This window comes from Gastrolobium bilobum, unplaced genomic scaffold (assembly GCF_033153095.1).
Source record: "Gastrolobium bilobum isolate Gb01-03AN ecotype WA unplaced genomic scaffold, APGP_CSIRO_Gbil_v1 utg6296, whole genome shotgun sequence".
Taxonomy (NCBI): Eukaryota; Viridiplantae; Streptophyta; class Magnoliopsida; order Fabales; family Fabaceae; genus Gastrolobium; species Gastrolobium bilobum.
The window spans coordinates 227,264-249,111 of record NW_026897150.1 but is presented as its reverse complement, the minus strand read 5'-3'; the positions used below and the strand labels follow the sequence as shown (position 1 = coordinate 249,111).

The 21,848-nt window shown below is 33.1% G+C and overlaps 1 protein-coding gene and 2 non-coding genes across 3 annotated transcripts; all 3 read right to left on the bottom strand.

Annotated features, from left to right (window-relative positions):
- Positions 1 to 7,120: 7,120 nt before the first annotated feature.
- Positions 7,121 to 7,193, bottom strand: LOC133304545 (small nucleolar RNA Z105). The gene has a single exon (XR_009750612.1). It is a non-coding gene; the product is annotated as a small nucleolar RNA Z105 (small nucleolar RNA).
- A 90-nt stretch (positions 7,194 to 7,283) lies between these two features.
- Positions 7,284 to 7,373, bottom strand: LOC133304546 (small nucleolar RNA SNOR75). The gene has a single exon (XR_009750613.1). It is a non-coding gene; the product is annotated as a small nucleolar RNA SNOR75 (small nucleolar RNA).
- A 961-nt stretch (positions 7,374 to 8,334) lies between these two features.
- On the bottom strand, positions 8,335 to 10,586 carry LOC133304541 (cold-regulated 413 plasma membrane protein 2). Its single transcript, XM_061504592.1, has 4 exons — positions 10,405 to 10,586; positions 9,061 to 9,168; positions 8,857 to 8,927; positions 8,335 to 8,585 (listed from the first exon to the last, which is right to left on the bottom strand). Exons 1-4 carry the CDS (start codon positions 10,584 to 10,586, stop codon positions 8,335 to 8,337), a joined length of 612 nt encoding a protein of 203 aa, XP_061360576.1.
- Between the last annotated feature and the right edge of the window lie 11,262 nt (positions 10,587 to 21,848).

Here is a 21,848-nt window from a genome sequence, read left to right as displayed (position 1 = left end):
AATTTATTTTTAATATATTTTTGATAGTGATTAGTTAATATAATTTTTTTTTTAAAAAAATTATTTTTAAAAGTTAATATAATTGTTATTAGTTGAATATAAATAACTAATTGAATTTTGTATAGACGAACATGTAAGTGATACAGAAAGCATATATATAGTATATACTCAAATGACATAGAAATAAATAACGAATCTTCTAATCATGATCAATTTATAGAAAGAATAGTAAACTATATGAATAGGTTCATAGAATGTAAAGAACATGACGAGTGGTGGAGCTAGCCAATTTGTTAAGCTAGGGCTAACAAAAATTTAGATGGGGCTTAATACTAAATATTATTTAGAAACTTAGCCATGGTTATTTAACCACGTTAAAGATGTGGCTAATTTTCAAATACAAGTTAGGGCTAAAGCTTGGCCCCACCCACACACTATGTGGCTTCGCCACTGAACATGACTAAGAATATAGAAGAGGAAATCTATACAAACCATGTTCTATATGTAAAATGTATCCTGACATAGAAAATCGATACCAATGTAATAATTATTATGAAGAAAGATGTAATAAATGTATTTTCCAAAAAGATAATAAAGGAAAACAAGTTATGAATATACAAGAAAAATATTCAAAGTAAATATATATTATGTAGACAGAAGTAAAGGTATTACAAGATCATATTAGTATATTGTATAGCGAAATAAATGACATAAAAGAATTAATAACAAAACAAGATGAAAGGTTAAGAGAATTATAAATATATGTTTATCAAGATTCTCAACCTCAGATGTTATGTATAGAACAGATAGAAGAAAAAGGGAACAAAGTAAAATACTCTGTGAACTAAATATGATAGAACGTATCAAATTCATATGTAATACTAAAGAATCCTTAACACAAATAGAAGTAGACTGCAAATTAGAATTACAAAATGGGAAAATATTGTATATAAGAGCAAAGATAGATACAGGATGCACTAGAAATATTATAGACCAAAAAATATTAGAACGAGAAGATTATGAAGAGACATATCATATTATAATATCAATAGATATGAATAATAATAAATCTGAACATAAATATCAACTACGTCTTCAAAAATAAGCTTTTTAACACAACATGGAGAATATTCATAACCTTATTCATTTACAAATGTAGTTGCTAGACCTTTGAATATAGGATTAAGCTTAGTTATAGGATTACAATTTTTATCAAAAGATTCTGGAGAAATGTTACTCACTAAAAATAATCTAGAAAAATATTTAAAAAAATCTATATTAAGCCCAGTGCAAACACAGAGAAAAGAAGTATTAATCTTAGATCCTAAAAAGAAAAAGAACAAATATGAAAAGAAAATTACAAAGCTAAATAAGACAGAATGGAATATCTCTCTAGATAAACAAAAGAAATCAAAAAAAATGCAATTGCCCAATTAAAGGGCAATGTAAAAATAATCAATCTATTGAAAAAATTGAAGAATTCTCAAATATAGATTATTTTGATATAGAAGATAATTGTGCAGTGATAGATATAGAAGATTTTAATGAATTTTTTAATCCTATAGAAGCACAAAATATATTAGAAAATAATGATACTCAAGATGTAATAAGTAAATTAGAAAAATTTGGCAAGTCTAATTAAAATCAATTTTGTTACAATATTATCTTATAAATTTTGTTCAGAATTTAATTTAGTATTTTAGTTTAAATTGGATTAATTTTATAGTTTTAAATTATAATTCTTTAATATATAAATTCATCAAAATATAAAAATTCAATTTCATTAAAATACACTAAATACAAGATCAAACAAATTTATTAAAGTACAAATTTAAATTTTAGATTAATTTTCAATTTTATAATATATGTCCAAATTTAAGAGAGAACAGAATTCGATTAGAGGTATAATAAGAAGTTTTTAAATAAGTATCAATAATATAAAAATTTATAAGGTACATTATTATTATTATTATATAATTTAGAGTAAATACCCTTTTTGGTCCTCAACAAATTTCACGATGCCCGCTTTAGTCCCTAGCAAATAAACATGCCTATCGTGGTCCCTAAGAAATTTAAAATAGACTCATTTTAGTCCTTTTGAGGTTTAATATGGATCTTTTTTGAATTTGTGAGGGACCACAATTTTAACTAAATGAATCCATTTTGAATTTCTTAGAGATCACGATGGGCCTTTTTATTTGCTAGGGACTAAAACGGACATCGTGAAATTTGCTGAGGACCAAAAAATATATTTACTCTATAATTTAAGTTTGGTTTGGATTTGATCAATTTTTAATTAATTTTATATTCAATTTTTCAATTTATTTTGCTTAGTCAAGGTAACTAACCTTAGTGATAAAATAATTGATTTCCTTGTGGAACTACAAATCTCCTTCGTAAACACTAGCCTATGATCCTCAGGGATCAAATAACTTTGTTAACTAGTAATTTTATGACATAGGCTAAGGAATCAAAAACTAGCATTTATTACTTTTCATTCAATGGTATTAGTCAATTAAAGAAGAAAATGTTATTTGATTACCAAAAAAAAAAGAAAAAAAGAAAAAAAGAAAATGTTATTCACTATATGAGCTAGGTTGGCTGGCTTGCTTTATGATGATTTTGTAGGATGAATTGCAAGTTTGAACACATCTTAACCCACATTTTTGTTTTCGTCTACTTTCTCATATTTATTAATTGCCTTGTTATATTGATTTTGTCATACCTTTTTTATTACATCGCTTGTTTGGTGGGAAGTCAAGAACCGTTGGATGGTAACTGGCTGTTCTTCAACTGTTTCCAGCCGGAAAGGTGCTAACAGTTTAATATGTACTTTGTGTTCTTTATAGAATTTTTTGGAAACAAAAATAATAAATCATGGTATAGATTGAGACTCCATGAATAAAAGCAATTATACCAACAAGTATTGATAAGTGCTAAGGAACTTATTTCTGAGGTCTAACAACTATTTTTAAAAAATTGTATTTGAAAAAGTTATATTTGAACTGGTCTAACAACTATGCAGCATGAAAATACTAACAAATATATATATATATATATATATATATATATATATATATATATATATATATATATAGCTTATCGTTTAAGCTGCCGGAGATAATTTTATCTCTGGCTAATAAATCATAACCGTATAAAGATGGATCAATGATAATGAAGGAAGAAAAAGAAAAAATGAATCATAACCATCCAAAGATGAATCATTTAATATAAAAAAATAAATAAACAAAACAACGTAGTTTTGAGGTGACCGGAGATAAATTTATCTCAAGTTACCGGAAAAATATTTTTCTATATATATATATATATATAAATAAAGTGCAGAGTTTATTTCCGGCAACTTGATAATAAATAAATAACAAAGTTCAGACATAGGCCATTCAAAAACCTTTTCTTGCAAAGTGCAGAGTTTTGTTAAGTAAAGCATGAATCAGTATTGAGCATTATTGTCCAAAAAAAATAAAATATTGAGCATCAGTCACATAGCAAGATTAATTAAGACAATTTATGCGAATTAAACAAAATAAAGGTGGAACTGGAAAGAAGCAAATGAGAGACTGTACGAGAAAATAGATTGTAATTATATCAGTTTGACGTTAAAATCATTTTTAATATTTTATGCATGTAGAAATTTATTCAAATGTAGATAAACTTAAACGGTGCGTTTGTTACATGGTATTATTTAGAAATTTAATATCAGTTTGCCTAGTATTTGCTTTTTGTGTGTAAAAAATACTGTTGAATAATATCACATACAAGTAGGGGTGTAAATGGGCTAAGCCGACCTACAAGGGCGTACGGCCTAGTCTATATTAGATCAGTCTTGGCCTATTACAAATAGTAAAATAGAATAAGCCTAGGCTTTTAAAAAAAATTATTTAGAAAACAGGCCATAATCTTTTTTGTACATTTCGAGCCTATAAGCCTACAGGTCGGCCTATATGATATTATTTATTTTAAAAAATAAATAAATTTATTATTTTAGTAATTTTGAATAATAAAGTAATATTATTTTAGTTATTTTTTTAATTGTTGAATGTTTAATAAGCTTAAACAGGCTAAACAGGCCTAAGTCAAGACTTTTATTTTTTAATATAGACCAGTCAGACTTGTAATTTGGGGCCTACACAGGCTAACAGGCTAGGCCAGATCCAATATTTTTAATACAGGCCTGACCTATTTAAGCTAAAGTCTAGCCTAACCCAGCCTATTTACACCCCTACCTACAAGGTGGTATTTGCTGATAGATGGGAAAATCCAAAAAGAGTTGCAAGCAAGGAGACCAAAATGACCCTGATGTTTGGAAAAACTACAGCAAACTAAAATCATATTTTCCCATTTTATTTTAGTCAAGGGTTGTTGTGGTAATTTAACCATACAGTGTGATTTTACCTATATTTTACCTTCAATCAAATTTTGGCCAACCAAACAACTTTTTTTTTAATTTTCCTACCAAACTTCATTTCCCCCCATATCCCTAATAATTATATTTTCCTGGTAAAAATATTTTCTCCCTCTACCAAACGCTCGGGTTGGAAAAATTATTTTCTCATATTTGATATAAGAAAAAGTAAAAATTTGTCAGGGAAAATTTTATTCCCAAGATTTGATTTTACTCTACTGATTCCTATTTTAAAATATCATTCAAGATATGGTATTTTTTTTTCCCATGTGATGAGAAAGCAGTCAAACAATTTTCAGACTTTTATACCCTCGTGAGCCATGAGGAAAACTGAATTTGCAGTGAAATACATAGTTGCTTTGGAACGAATGCAGATACCAAAGCTTCCCAATTGAGTTCCTATACAAAGGCTAACTAGAAGAAATCAATTCAGTAGCTTTTACAGAGTCTTTATATCAAGGACTACAGTTCATTTCCATTGGCAATAGACTCACTATTGCCTATAGCACCAATAGAAGCAAGCTGAAGATCGATATTGGAAGAAGTCGTCAAGTAAATAGTTCGTTCTTGCATAATTGTGTAATTTTTTTTTTTTTTGTTACTCATCGTGTTTTTAAAGTAATGTGTTATGAGGTTATTTTCATAAATTCATTTAATATTCTCAGTAATATTTTATTATGAACCAAAAATACACTTAGAAAATTTAATCAATATTTCTTATAATATTTTGACATACAAAATAATTTTTTCTTAATATTCTCAAAAAACTAACTTTCCCGTTATATTCCCAATGATCATAATTTTCAAATAAAAAAAAAATTCACCTTAAAATCAAATTAGGAATTTATGAGTGTGTTTGAATGTGTTTTTGTTTTTTGTTTTTAAAAACTGTTTTGAGAATGGAGTTTGAAAACTGATTTTGAGAGTAAAAAAACTATAAAACTTGTTTGAATATGGTTAGTTTTAAAGTTATAAAGAAGATGTAGTTATTTATAAAAATACCATTAATGAATTCTCATATTTACAAAATTGCCATCACAAAATAATTTAAAATAAAATAAAAAATTTATTTAATTACAAAAATGCCATTAATGAAATTCTTTATTTACAACAATGCCACCGTACAAAAAAACACCAAAAAACAACTTTCAAAAACATCCTATACTTGGTTTGGTTTTTCGATTTCTAAAACAAAAAAAGAGACATGGTTTTCAAAACAAAAAACATGAAAAAGTCATTTCAAACAAGATTTTTGTTTTATTGTTTTAAAATTTTAAAACTGTTTTTGAAAACTCAAATCAATCAGAGTGGGCCTAATTGATTTGTGTTTTCAAAAACAGTTTTTAGTTTTTAAAAATAATAAAACAAAAAATCTTATTTGAAAACCTGTTTTGATGCATCCTGTTTAAAAAACTGTGTCTGCTTTTTAGTTTTGGAAATCAAAAAAGCAAAACAAGTTTTACATGTTTTCCAAAGTTGTTCTGTGATTTTTAGTTTTGTGTGGTGACAATTTGGTCAATAAAGAGATTCATTAATAGCATTTTTGTAATTAATAGATTTTTATTTTATTTTAAATTATTTTACAGTAGCATTTTTTGTAAATCTAAAAATTCACTAATGATATTTTTGTAAATAATTACATCTTTTTTATAACTTTTAAACTAACTATATTCAAACAAATTTTATTATTTTTTTACTCTCAAAATCAGTTTTCAAATTTCATTTTTAAAACAATTTTTAAAAACAAAAAGACATTCAAAACACACTCTATATCTCACATTTTGAAACAAATGGGGCCCACAGCCCCACGTCTCTCCTGCATCGAGGACACTTCTCATAAGGGAGATGTGTTTTCCCCATCAAATTAACGGCATTTGTGTTTAGCTTATTTAAATTGTATTTTACTATTTAAAAAAGTTTAAAATCATAATTCAAAATAAAAATAAAAATCGAGGAGGTACGAATGAGAACCATTTTACTAAACACAGTAAGGAGTAAATTCCCTTCATTTGTGTGCCATCCGCGAGACAAAAAAAAAAAAAAAATCCAAGAATTTTATAAGGACATCATCAAAACTTGAAGGATCTCTTGTTATGCCCCAAAAAATCAAAATCGGAGGACATTTTCTTCTTACATTTTTAAATACAGTTAAGGAGTGAGACTAGTAGAAAAATAATGTCAGTGACTCAAAAAAGTGCTTGAATAAAAAGGTTTATTGTTTCACACAAAACATACATAAAAATATATGATGCCATGTTTTCTATTTCTCTCACTTCTCACATGAAGCACATCAGCCACACACAGCTAACAAAATACATAATCAATATCATCAGTCACTGGAGGCAAAATAGGCTCGGCTCCGCAGACGAGCAGAACAAAGCGGACTTATTTTTTTTTGGGCAGATTGATGACAGGAACCTCAATTTTTTTGACAAATTAATGGCAAGCTAGGCAGGCCAAAGTAAATTAATGTAAAATAGGGGCTAACCCGTCAAACGAGATAGGAGAAGCTGAGATTTTTAGCCCACCTTCAAAAGCGAAATGGGACGACACAGACTTATTTTTTTGCAAATTGATGGCAGATGGGGAAAGGCGCCCATTTTGCCACCTATAACAGTCACGCCACTCTCTTCCATCTATAAGTAACAAATATAACCAAAATTAACGTTGAATCAAAAACAAAAACAAATATGGCATTCAGAATGAGTAGGAGGTTGTCTTTAATCACATGAATAATCATATGACAATAAAACTGTCATCACCATGCCAAGTAATAACACTACGAAAAATTTATTAAAAAAAAAGAGTAGAAAACAAAAATTGGAAGAAAAAAAAAACGGAATAGAAGCGAAGAGTGGAATCCTCTCAGACAAATGCCTCGTTTTGTCGTCAGAATTGTATAGAATGGAAATTAGATCGGACTCGTCATCAATGTTGATCATCACCGAGAAAACCACACCTTCGTTTGCGTTAAACAAAATCGATTCATTTAAAAACACAATAACCAAAACCAAAACCAAAAAATAAGATAAAAGAGTTGAAGAAATTATACAGATCTAAAACGGTGGCCACGCTTCGTGCGCCCAGTGATGAAATCAAGACTCCCCCGTTTCGATTTTATAGGCGACCGAAGTCTGTGCGGAAGGATTTAGGGTTTGTCACAGTTATTAGGGTTTAATGGGCCTCGTCCAACATTAATTCGGCCGTGTGGTTTGTATGGGCCTTCGAATTTTCAATCAAGAAGTCACTGGGCTTAAGAAACATTTTTTTTCTTTGTTGCTTCATTAATTTATGGAAAAAATATTTTTTTTAAAGATATGATAGTTATATCATTTTAAAAAAGAAAAAAAATATAACCTTGTATTTTTTTATTTAAAATTTAAATTAAAAAAATTGTTCACTTTCTCTTCATTTCTATTATTTGTGTCTTTCTCTTACTTAATAACTTCATATACTTTAAAAAGGACAAACACCAAACCCTTAATTTTTTATATCATTTGGTTCAATAAAAGCATGAAATATCATCATATATGAATATTCAAAAAAAAAGAAAATTTCAAATTCATGAATACAAAATGTCAATGAATCAGGCAAGGCTTAACGGAAAGAACAACTATGTTAGTCGCCGAATTGGGTAGGTTAAATTTTGAATGAGAGGACAAGATTTTGTTCTCCCTACTCTATGATGTGAAATTTTCAGTATTGAAAAGTACAACTATGTTGGGTAGTATAATTTTGGGACTATTCACTATAAACTCTGCATTGGTGGAGGCAAATACATTGGTCTTAAAAACATTGGAGTTCTTCAGCACCACCATTGTAAGCATATATCAGACTCCATCGTGTATAAATTTATTTTCCTAACAGAATGCACATCATCGCCAGTTACTATATACTATAATGCTTTATACTTAATGATGGATAACCAATGCCCAAACAGGATAGACTATGAGGAAGATGATGCCAAGAGTATTTGATATTCCATGTCTCTGTGTGAAAGAATTTCTGAATCCACCAGAAGCCCTGATATGTTCTTGCAATAGGTAACACCCAATGAAAAGATCAATCGCTATTCCAACCCAATTTTCCCTCAACTTAAGAGCAAAAAAGTCAGGGGCCACCACCAAAATAAGGATCATTGATCCAGGTATTTCTAGCCAATCTGCACAGATTTCCAACCAATTTACAACAATTAAGTTTCAAACTAAGAACCCGACAAATAGCCACACACACACCCATTATAATTTGTAACACAAGTTCCAATTTCATGTTAGCATTAAGTTGTCATGTTTTATATATATGCTGTGTTGTCTCATTTTAACAAATATATATATATATATATATATATATATATATATATATATATATATATATATATATATATATGCTGTGCATTCTTTAAGTATTGTTATGCATTGCTACTTGAAACATACCGGGAAAATGTTTAGGGAGGAAAAGCCTTAGCACGACTGCTATGAAAGCAACCCATTTTCCAACTTCTCCTCTGAATGACAGAAATGAATTTTCAATCAATATCAATATACAAAACAAGAATTGTAAATAAGAGGGGAAATTGGATTGGAAAAGCAAAAGAGAAGAGAGGAGGAAGCTATCAAAATATATAAATCATTAATTACCTGAAAAATTGGAACAGTGACCCGGGTAAACTAAAGAACAAGTAAGGCACTAATAAGGAAGTCAGCATATTTGTCCTCCAGTTCGTGCGATCCAGTATCAGTAAATAACTGAAATCAACATTTTCCAACGAAGTCAATTCAATTAAAATTTAACTCCTTAAGCTGGTCTCACTGAGCAACTTGTCAATGTGTTGTATATGGTTATCGGATTAATCGATTCTAATTTGAGGTCAGATACATGCACTATGGTGAGAGATGCACAATGTTCTTTAAACCGTATTGTGAGGAATAATTTATGGAAGAAAGATAAGAAGTGAAGGAAAAAGGACACTATTCGAAGCTATAATAAGACATTTTGTCTAATGATCAAATATGAAAGGGAGAGGTTATACTTACTACTTATTTTTCTTACTACATGTTATTACCAAATATGATAATACATAATAGGAAAAAGTATTTCTCCAGTTACTGGAGATAAAGTTATCTCCAGTGGATAAAAACGACGTCGTTTTGGGATTATGAGATTAAAAAATTATAATTATAAAGACTAATATAATCCTGCAATATATTATAATTACAAAAATACCTTGGTTTCCGTCCAAACGACGTCATTTTGGGCTCACCGGAGATAACTTATCTCTATTGACTTGAGAAATCCGATTTTACCCAATATAATAAGAGAAAAGTGTGTGTCACTTTAAAAGATGTAAAGTTGTGTCATTTTAAGAGAGAGAAAGAAATAGATAAAAGAGGAGAAAGAGATTTTACCCAATATAATAAGAGAAAAGTGTGTGCCATTTTAAAAGATGTAAAGTTGTGTCATTTTAAGAGGGAGAAAGAAATAGATAAAAGAGGAGAGATAGTTGACAAAAAAAATAAAGGTGTGGATCTCATTTCTTTGTGAGAGTGAAAGGATATAAGTTGTGTCATTTAAAAAGATAAACATTTTTCCCATATAATAATAAGGGATGTTTGGGATTAAAATTTTAGTATAACATTTTCATCATCATCTCAATTCTTATGTACAAGACTCCCAAATTGGATGTCCTATAACGACTTTTTGTGTGGAATAGTATCAAGTTAACAAGTACATTCTTAGGTTCCCAGGCCCTCTTGTCTACCGGGGGGAAAAAAAGTACATTCTTAATCTTTAACAAACTAAATATCATGTTCAAGTATATCAACTAATTAAGATTGTGTAAATATATGCAATTATCCTGTTAAAAGAAGTAAAAAAAATAACTTTTTTTATGTGTTAATTTGTATATTCATTTTCTTATCATAAAATATGTATTAGAAACAAACAAATATATATAGGTAATCAACATTGAAATTTGAGCTTACATGGCAGCAAAGGAGGCGACCCATTTAAGGAAAGATGTACCCAAACCTATGCCTCCTAGCATAGTTGCATCATTGAAGAGCTTCTTGGTTGCAAGCTTGAGCTCATATAAATCAGAATCAATTAAACTAGCCAAAACGGGATCCGTTTTCGTTGCAAGATACTGCATTAATATTCTGCCCATGGTGCTTCAGATCTGAACTCACATTTCACAAACACAGACAAATGAATTATACGGAGATGCACAGTACAGATATAGAGGCAATGAGACAAAGCATAAGACGTGAAAATGAAAAATCGTGAGGTCCGTAGTAAAGAATGTACCTATAGTATAGACTATAGTGTTGAGGTGGTCGTTTATAGGTCTTGCAAGTGAGTAAAAAATAATGGTTAGGGGGAGTTTTAAAGTCAGTAACTGCTGAATAATGTGAGAGGCCCTAATTAAAAGTTTTTAACCAATGGTTAGGGAATGTAAAACGATGCGAACTTTCGGATCCACCTATTTATGGGCTTTGACTGCTTTTGTGGATTCACCATGTCATCACAGGTTTGTGATGCACGTTGCCTTGGGTGGCACCGTGGCAGTGGCAGTGCATATCCATGCACCACAATGGCATATTTTTTGACTTTGACACGTTGCAATGTGTCATAGAAATAATAATTATAATTCTATAAAGCTTAGCTCTCTTCACATCGAGTTCTGAAATGCTTCGGCCCAACTAGAGGGGTTTGGTTCAATACCAATCTAACAACGTAAATCTCACTGGCTCTTTACACTGACAAAAATTTGTATTACTGGCCCAGTTTCCTCAGCATGGCGACTGGAGCTAAAATAGCCCAGGGAACGCATTGTTCCATGCCCATATCTCTTTTCCTCTCATCCATTGTGGCAGGGACAATGTCGTATTATATGTTTCTTTTGCATTACCGTATTATATGTTTCTTGGAACAAAGAAAATAGTTGCTGCTTGCCTGCTTCAGTTTAACAAATGCTAATGTTAGTATTTAAAAAAATAAAATAAAATGCTAATGTTATAATTATAGGGAAACGTTATATTACAAACTTTTTTATTTACAAATTCTTACAAATTATACTATATATTAAGGGTAATACATTTCAGCACATAATGTATTACCTCTAGTACATAGTGTAATTTGTAAAAAAAAATTTAAAAATATAACCCTTCCCATGATTATAAGTATAATAATTATACTGTTATGAAATGAAGGGGGAGAGACAAAGGAAATGTGTGTTACACGACAAAATCAGAGAGGAAAAAGAGAAAAGAATATGATTAGGGGTGGGGGTTCCCAAATTTTTTTTTTAAAAAGTTTTAAATGTATTAAAAAAACGAAAGAATATAAACAAGAAAAGAAAACTTCAACTTAACATAAAAAAATAGTAATCAAAAGTCAACTAAGCTGTTAAATTATTTGAGTATAAAGTTAAAATTGAGAGCGCATACTGTGTATTGTCATTGCCATCAGAGCTATTTTTAGAGTAAAGTATCTTTTAAGTACTTACAAATATTATGGGTCCCAATTTAATCCCTTAGAGAAAAAAATTGACTCGTGATTCTTCTAAATTTTAAAATAGACCCATTTAGTCCTTTTGAGGGACTAACGTGAATCTTCTTTGAATTTCAAAGGAACTACGATTTTAACAAACTGGATCTATTTTAGAATTCAGATAGACCACAATTCGAATTTTTTTGTATGGGATTAAATTGGGTCCCGTGATTTTAGTTGAGGACCCAAAAGATACTTTACTTTCCCCCTCCCACCAAAATTTGTGTCTACACTTACACATAATTGCACAAGTGAAGGTCTGCCCCTACTCCTCCCCCTTTCAGTGCAATCTCCCTGTAACAGCCTATTGTACACTGGTATTGTTAACATTAATTATGATATTAAGCGCAGTTACAATCACAGCAATTCATTTATAAAAATGAGAGTAAACTTTTTTCGTTTTACTACGTGAGCATTTAAGATAATAATAAATAAAAATTGTGACCGTAACTGTAAACTCTTCGCAGAATAATTATTTAAACTACTTTTATATCATATATTACTTCTCTCAAGTAACTAAGGGGTCCCATAAACCCACTTAGCTAAAATCTCACTTTTACGTTTTCAACATATCCGAACATGGTTCGGTCTTTTAATTTTGCGGACAAACCGCATTCTACAAGCCTCTCATCTTTTAGTATGTTATTCTAGACTTGATTACCTTTCTAGGAAGCTATCACACGAGTCATAAAGTTCTTGTTTGCTTTGGATATCGCCGTTTGAAGTTGGACAAGCAAATCTGCCAGCCAACCTCAAATCGGCTCCAAACAACCTTCACTCAATCAATTATTCTGGAAACTCCACTCAACCAATTGCTCTCAAAAATTTATACAGTAAACTAGACACCTTAAGCTTCAATTTGACATATCATACATCTAATTTTACCTATAAACGAAGCGGGAATAATATTCCCAAACTCGCTCCAAATCAGCCACAAGTGCAGTGGTCAATTGAGCAGTCCGTGCTCTCTTCCTCCTACAGGCCGACACCCAACCCAGAAATTTCTCAAATTTTAACACAAGATAGAGGACATCTCAGGCTTCAGAACGGCGTATGGAACGTCCCTATCAGACTTCTGTGGAGGGAGATATGTTTTCTCAAATTTTGCCTAAATTCTGTCAATTTCTAGAAAATTCGTCAGAGATTCCTTTGTTTTTTCAATAAATCCCAAATTTGCAAATGTGGTGTCTAACCTCAATTTGTACCTAATAATCATGGGTGGCACACAAAGACCAGCAATGTCTTGGTGCTCTTACAACCCTTCGCAGTTTATATCCAATTTAATCAATATGCATAATTCATACTTACTTTCTCAATTTAACTTATTTCAATCACAAGATCCCATTTGCATGCATTCTTTGAATCATAAAGCATCATTCACATCCTAGAATAGGCCTATTGCCCTTTCATTGTAACGTCCGGCCACTTACAAGCATCAAAGACTATCCCCACACACTAACACGAGACTTTTCAGCGTGGTTTGTCCTCACTCGCACACTTCCCGGGAAAACTTCCCAGGAGGTCACCCATCCCTGAATTGCTCCAAGTCAAGCACGCTTAACTGTGGAGTTCTTCCGATCCGTGCTACCAAAAAGTAGATGCATCTTGTTAGTATAGGTAGTACCAATTAATTCTTATAAGCATCATCAACTGTGATGTCCTATACCAGCACAATCTTTGGAATCCCTCTCTTTCCGGTGTTATTCGATTCATTCATGTACCCCTCCGCTAATAGTACGCTAGCTCTTCCACTAACCATACATTCAATTGTACATTAGCTCTTCCACTAACCATACAATTGTCAGCACTCAGGATGTTACATGCCCACCAGCTTCCGCCTGGTTCGTCCTCGAACCACACCGTACTGGATGAGAGGCCCTGCTCTGATACCACTTGTAACGCCCGACCACTTACAAGCTTCAACGACTATCCCCACACACTAACACGAGACTTTTCAGCGTGTTTTGTCCTCACTCGTACACTTCCCGGGAAAACTTCCCAGGAGGTCACTCATCCCTGAATTGCTCCAAGTCAAGCACGCTTAACTGTGGAGTTCTTCCGATCGGGCTACCGAAAAGTAGATGCATCTTGTTAGTATAGGTAGTACCAATTAATTCTTATAAGCTATCCTCAACTGTGTTGTCCTATACCAGTACAATCTTTGGAATCCCTCTATTTTCGGTGTTATTTGATTCATTCATGTACCCCTCCGCTGATAGTACGCTAGCTCTTCCACCAACCATACATTCAATTGTACATTAGCTCTTCCACTAACTATACAATTGTCAGCACTCAGGATGTTACATTCATCATATTACATACTTCAATGTTACATCAGTTCTCCATATTATAAATTACAACTTCAAATAGGCATATTACAATTTTCCTTCAAGTATACATAGTAAATGCTCCAAAATAAAACATGATAATCAAAGACTAAACTTAGACAAAATACATCATGAACAAAATGATACAATAATCCTAATCATATGCATTGTTCATGACCTAAGTCTAGCCTAGGCCCAATGGCCAACAAAATGCAAAATAGGTAAAAGTCCTTCTGCTTAACCTACGGGCTTCTTGTCCGCCGCCCCAACACCACTGCTATCTCTTGAAATAAAGTCCCCAAAGTGGGGTGAGATATACGAATATATCTCAGTAATCCAGAGGTTCTGGAGAATACTCCGCCCAATGGCTCACTTCGATGCATATAAATAATACAGCATAACATCTGAAAACGGGATAAAGCAAGGAATTTAGTGAAATAGGGGAGCATAGGGATACAAAATACGACGAAGCTGGAATGGTTAACGCCAAAACCACGCAACGTCCAGCCTATTGGGCCTCGGCATATAAGCCTACGGGTTTCAAACCAAGGCGTGTTCCCAGAATATCAACCAATGCACCCTCCATCCATATCCACCCGAGACTTCCTAGTGTGCTCCTATCTGGATCACACACCACGACCCCAGGTCAACTGGAACTCCCTCACAGAGACCTATCCAGTGGAAGTCCGTAACGCCCGAAGGCAAACAGTCTACTGGCCAAAGACACGGTACATCCTATGTACCACAACACATACAATATGCATGAGCATGTTATCCTATTATTCACATACATTTCCTATCATTACCCTCAACGGGCATGATGAAACACACAAGGGGATCAAACCCCAGTACCAAGGGATTACCTTACTAATCACCTTCTCGTAGCTCCAATGCAATACTTCCCCGAGCTAGGTACAAACTGAAATGCCTACACATAGGACATTCCTAATTTAATTTCCATTCACTAACACATGCAATATATCAAGCACATAAGCATGGTTTCAAAATACTTATCACGATCCCTTTTGGTTTGGGACCAAGGCCAAACCACCGAGCTCACAGTTCAGGGTTCAAATCCGCGGGAGATAACCTACAATGACCATATACGGATCATCAAAACACGGTAAACCCACCAAAGTCACAAAACGTCAATTTTCCTCCCCTACCAAGTGAGGTTCGGCCATAATAGTGTTAAAATACAAATTATTTTTCTTTATTTTCTTTTTATTTTTCTTTATCATCCTAGGGCTACCACAATGTCATTTTAGGTGTCACTTTTCATTTTACACCATCCTAACATCATTTTGCCATTTATTTCACTCTAGGCACAATTTCCATTTCTACATAATCCCACCATTTTTCCTTTGATTTTCAAAGCATCAAATCGTCACACAACCCTTCTAATTACCATTTAACAACACAACACATCAATCATGAAATTTCCCAACATTAAATTCCTATTTTTCCTCTCATGGCCAAAATCCACATTGGCCTACACCAAGGATCATGCAATTCAATTCAACTACTCCACACCTCATACAATCCTATTATTAACTCATACAACCATACAACAACTCAATTACACAATTCTAAAACCCATCAACTTCACAAAGTCATGGCATTTCTACACAAAATCCACTAAGTTATCATCCAATTTTCCCAATAAATTTTATGACATATATCACTCCAAAACATCATTCTAAATCACTTTCATCTAATACACATTTTCAATTTGAGCTCTCTAACTACACCGATTCATACAAAGTGACTCTAGGGTTCATAAATTAAATCAATGAATCCAACCAATAAAATATGATGAAACTTACTCAATAGCTTGGCCTAGGACTCCTCCATAACATACTAAACCATTGGAGAACCAAACCACTCCATGAGTGCAAATCTAAGCATGTAGGCCGCGGGTTTGGGGGGTTTTTCTTCTCAAAATCTAGTGAGTTTCATGGCTCAAGACTACCACCATTGTGTTTGGGAAGTGATTTCCAACAAGTTTCAAGACAAACTTTACTTGATTTTGTTGTGTTTTGAGTGAGTTAGGGGAGAAGGAAATTTTGAAAGGGAATGGGTGTGGGGAAAGAGAGAGTCGCGGGTTTGTGGAGAGAGAAGAGGGGAGGAGATGATGAATAGTGGGCAATGCACATGTGGCATGTCATACTTAAGTGGGGTGGGTCCCACCGACACCTCATGCGTTTCAAATTAATTTAAATCTCCCGCCTAATCCACTAAACGTCCATAATTTCATAACCTATTTAGAAACTCTAATTTTTAACATTAACCATTGCTCTTTAATTACCCTTGATCAGATGAATCCGGAGCTTTCCGATCGTTTGGAGAAATTGCAGTTTTAAGTTGTTACGCGCGCCGTAGGCACGCTTCCCCAAACTTACTAATTTCCATCAATTTTCATCAGAAATCATATTTCATAGTCATATATACCATTTATAACTTATATCCAAACTTAGAGCTCAAAATTCAATCGGCACGCTTTACGGTGCAACTGTACCGCAGTATTTTTACCCGGTAAAACACTATTCACTGAATTTTTCGAAACTTGCCTAACCACTCAATTTTTTGTTTTGAATCCCTTTCTAAGGCTATTTTTATCATTTGAGACTTCCTACTCAATTTTACCTTCCTAGGGTTGTGTGTTTGGCTAATTATCGTTTTACCCTTTCTTTGTATTTTAACTTAATTTTTAGGATTTTCACTCATCCTTCCCTTTAATCCATGTTTAATATATTAATATATAATTTAGAAATGTGAGGTGTTATACTCCCCCCTCTCATGAAAGATTCTATTAGTCTCGATTATCTCTATAACATCTCGTGAGCTTACGATGCAATATCATTAATTATGGCATTAAGTGCAACATAAAATCAGAGTAATTAAAGTAGAAAATGCGAATAAACTTTTTCTTTTCTAATCAAGATATTAGATTCAAATAATGGTGCTAAGTAGTTCACACGTTCTTTATTTAATTAACAATCAAAAGGTTAAGCCCTTTAATCGCATTTATCACCGAACCATCATTACCAATTACAAGTTGGAAATTATATGACCTCACCATAAGTTTTAATAATTTACTACAATATAGACTATAAATCTTGGGCTTTTCGAAAAGGTATAACATTAATCATTTGGTTAAGTACAGCCCGAGTTATGCAATTCAAAAGTTGGTCGCTCCAATTCGGACTTTCGAAAATAGAGAATCAGTTACAAAATGCGTAACAGCCCGTTGTACACCGGTATTGTTAACATTGATTATGATATTAAGCGCAGTTACAATCACAACAATTCATTTATAAAAATGCAAGTAAACTTTTTCCTTATTATTACGCGAGCATTTAAAACAATAATAAAACGTAATAAATAAAAGATGTGATCGTAACTGAAAACTCATTGCGGAATAATAATATAAATTTCCTAAATACCATGTAATACTTCTCTCAAGTCACTAAGAGGTTCCCATAAACCCACTTAGTCAAAATCTCACCTTTACGATTTTTAACTATCCGAACATGATTCGGTATTCTGGTTACTGCGGAAAATTCGCATGTCGCGCACCTCTCATATTTTAGTATGTTATTCTAAACTTAATTATCTTTCTAACAAGCTATCACAAGCTTCAAAAAGTTCTCGTTTGCTCCGGATATCACTGTTTGAAGTTGGACAAGCAAATCTGCTAGCCAACCTCAAACAGGGCTCCAAATCTGCGCACCTCTCATATACAGCAAACTAGACACCTCAAGCTTCAATTTGACATATCATTCACCCAATTGGACCAAGAAATGAAGCGGGAATAATTTTTCCAAAAATCGACAGTGACAACCCCATGTGCAGGGGAGTTTTGGGCAGTTTGTGTTCATTGGCTTATACAAGGCATCGTGCTACTCCTATGGTTCTCAAATTTTGACAGAAGGTAGTTGACATATAAAGCTTTACAATGGTGTATGACACATTCCTATTGGACTTTTGTGGAGAGATATATGCTCTCCCAAAGTTCACACAAAATCTGCCAATTTATAGAAATTTTGCCAGAGTCTCCTTTGTTTTTCCAACATATCCCACTTTTAAAAGTGTGTTATCTATCCTCAATTTGTACCTAATAAACATGGGTGGAACTCAAGGACCAGCAATGCCTTGGTGCTCTTACAACCCTTCACAATTTATATCAAAAGCTTACTTTACAACTCATTGATTATATTATCAAATCTTAAACCATTTCAATCACATTAATTCCATTGCATGCATTCTTTTGGCATAAAACATAAATCATATCCTAGAATAGGCCTATTGCCCTTTCATCATATAACATGCTTCAATATTACACAAATTCTCAATATTACAAATGACAATGCTTCTTTACAACAATTACAACAATCCTTCAAATATACATGATAAGTCCTCAAAATAAATTATGTGCAATAATGACTAAAGTTAGACAAAATATGACATGAACAAATATGGAAGTAATAAATCCTAGATCACATGTAATGTTCATCTCCTAAGTCTAGCCTAGGCCCAATGGCCACAAAATACAAAATAAACTCCATCTACCATGCTCATCCTACGAGCCTCTTGCCCGGCGCTCCAGAGCCATTACCACTACCTGAAATAAAGTCCCCAAAACGGGGTGGGATATACAAATATATCTCAGTAACCCAGAGGTTCTAGAGATTACTCCGCACAATGGCACACTTCGATGCATATCAATAATATAATACAACATTCAAAATGGGATAAAGCAAGGGATTTAGTGAAGTAGGGAAGTATAGGGAATAAAATACGATGAAGCTGAAATGATCGATACCAATACCACGCAACATCCGGCCTATTGGCCTCGGCATATAGCCTACGGGTTCCAATCCAAGGAAGTGTTCCCAGAACATCAACCAAGGCACCCTCCATCCATATACACCCGAGACTTCCTAGTGTGCTCATCTACGGATGACACACCACGACCCAGGTCAACTGGAACTCCCTCATGGAGACTTATCCAGTGGAAGTCCGTAACGCCCGAAGGCAACAGTCTACTGGCCAGAGACACAGTATATCCTATGTACCACTATACATACAAATATGCATGAACATGTTATATTATACTACCAACATACACCTCTAACCATTACCTCCAAGAGGCATGGTGGAGCACACACAAGGACTAAACCCTAGTACTAAGGGAATACCTGATTAATCTCCTTCACTTGACAACTCCAAATTAATATGTCACCGAGCTTGGTACCACAAAAAATGCCTACACATAGGACATTCTCATTTCAATTTCCATCCACCAATACGTATACATGATTATAAAAGAATTCATGCACATATTCATAATCACTTACCACAATCCCTTTGGTCAAGGACCAAGGGCAACGCACCAAGCTCAAAAATCAAAGTTCAATTCTGTGGGAGGCAACCTACAATGATCACACAAGGATCATCAATACAAGGTGCAACCAACAAGCTTACAAGCACCAAAGTCCACCCCCCCACACAACAAGGTTCGACCTTATGGCCAACAATTTTCTTAATTTTATTTTATAGTTCCCAAGGTTTCCTAGACTTGCCATAACACTAATTCAAGTCCTCAATTTAATTTAAAACCATGCAAGCACCAATTTTCCCACATATCCTTCTTTAGGCCAATTTCTACACTTAGGCATCTCCATTGGTTCCACTTCCAATCCATATGCATCAAACCAACATACAGTCCATTTAAACACAATTCACAACTACACAACACCAATTACATGATTTTTACATCATCATTTCCTTACTTCCCTTCAATGGCCGAAATCAACAAGCATGCATACCAAAGGATTTCTAATTCATTTCAACACTTCCACACATCATACAATCTTATAATTAACTCATACAAATACTCCACAACTCAATTACACAATCCCACAACATATCCATTTCACAAAGTCTTGAGTTCCCAACTCAAAATTTTCCTAAGTTTTCAATTTTTTCTCCAATAAATTTTATGAGTTCAATCACTATAAAATATCATTCTAAGACACTTTTATCTAATACACATTTTCAATTTGAGGTCCACAACCACATCAATTTATGATCATATTAAAACTCAATCAAAATCAAGAAAACTCACCACCAATCAAGTCACAAGGCTCAAAGAAATGAGTTTCAAGTGTACAACCAAGCAAAACAAGCTCCAATGCTCTTGAGTTTCTCCAAAAATGCCACCCTCATCACAAAATGATCTCCTCACACACTCACTTTTAGGAGGACTTAATGATATGAAGAATGTTCACAAGAGGGAGGGGAACAACTTTGATGTTCAACAATTTTTGATTTGATGAGTGGAAGTGAGTGAAATCAAGGAAACAAGAAGCTTCCCATTCTTTTCCATGGAGGGCTGCATTTTGGGTGCTGTTTCACGGTGGAGGAGCTGCTGCCATGAGAGAGAAAGTGCGGGGAAAAATGCTTAAGTGACTTGGATTGCAACGTAGGCTCTAATAAGACGAAATACCACTAAAACAACTCATTTAACCCATTAATCACCACTTAATTCATGAATTATCCATTAAATAAAAATTTAACATTCAACAGAGTCCATTAATTACCCTTGATCAGATGAATCCGGAGTTGTCAGGTTGTTCGGTGAAATTACAGTTTTAAGCTATTATGCGCGTTGTGGGCACGCTTCCCCAAAAACCCTAATTATAAGCAATTTTCACCAGAAATCGCATTTCCTAGTCCTATGTACCATTTATAACTTATTTCCAAACGTAGAGCTCAAAATTCATTTGGCACGCTTTACGATGCAACTGTACTGCGATATTTTTTTCCGGTAAAAACATTATTCATCAAATTTCCAGAAACTTGTCTAACCACTCAATTTTTCGTTCTGAATCCATTTTTGGTGTTAATTTTTCCATTTGAGACCTTTTACTCAAATTTCTTTTCCTAGGGTTACGTGTTTGGCAAATGACCATTTTACCCTTTTCATGTATTTTGACTCTGAATTCAGGATTTTCATTAATCCTACTCTTTAATCCATATTTTAAAACATAATTATGTGTTTTAGAATTATGAGGTGTTATAAAATGGAAACAGATTTAATCTACATATCCAATGGTCCTAATATTTTTTAGTTTATAGGTCTTTGTGTTAGCTTCATGTAGGTTCAAAACTCACTCAATTTGGAGTTCTATAGCTCAAATTATGTCTAATTAACTAATGAATGTTCTTGCCTAATGCAGAGCAGGTATTTTTCATGAATTTAGAGTGTTGTAGCACACGTCAGAGCTCTTTAGCGCCCTCAACAACTATTTTCTTCATATTTAACGTGCTTTAGCGCATTCTAGCAAGCTCAACACGAAAAAATGACATTTCTAGGCCATTTAGCCCGCCCTGGGGAACTTTAGCACGCTCTCCAGCATATGAAGAGGCTCATTTCAGGCATTGGACCTCTATTTCAAGTATCAAGCATTCCCAAATGTACCTAATAGACCAATTCAACATTCTAACATAATATTTAACAACAAGATACACATTTCTTGCTCGAA

Excerpts from the sequence above, each read along its gene's own strand:
- LOC133304541 (XM_061504592.1), bottom strand. The coding sequence starts at position 10,586 with ATGGGCAGAATATTAATGCAGTATCTTGCAACGAAAACGGATCCCGTT. Across the intron at positions 9,169-10,404 it reads GTCGCCTCCTTTGCTGCCAT|TTATTTACTGATACTGGATC; the intron begins GTAAGCTCAAAT and ends TGTTGATTTCAG. Across the intron at positions 8,928-9,060 it reads TCACTGTTCCAATTTTTCAG|AGGAGAAGTTGGAAAATGGG; the intron begins GTAATTAATGAT and ends TCTGTCATTCAG.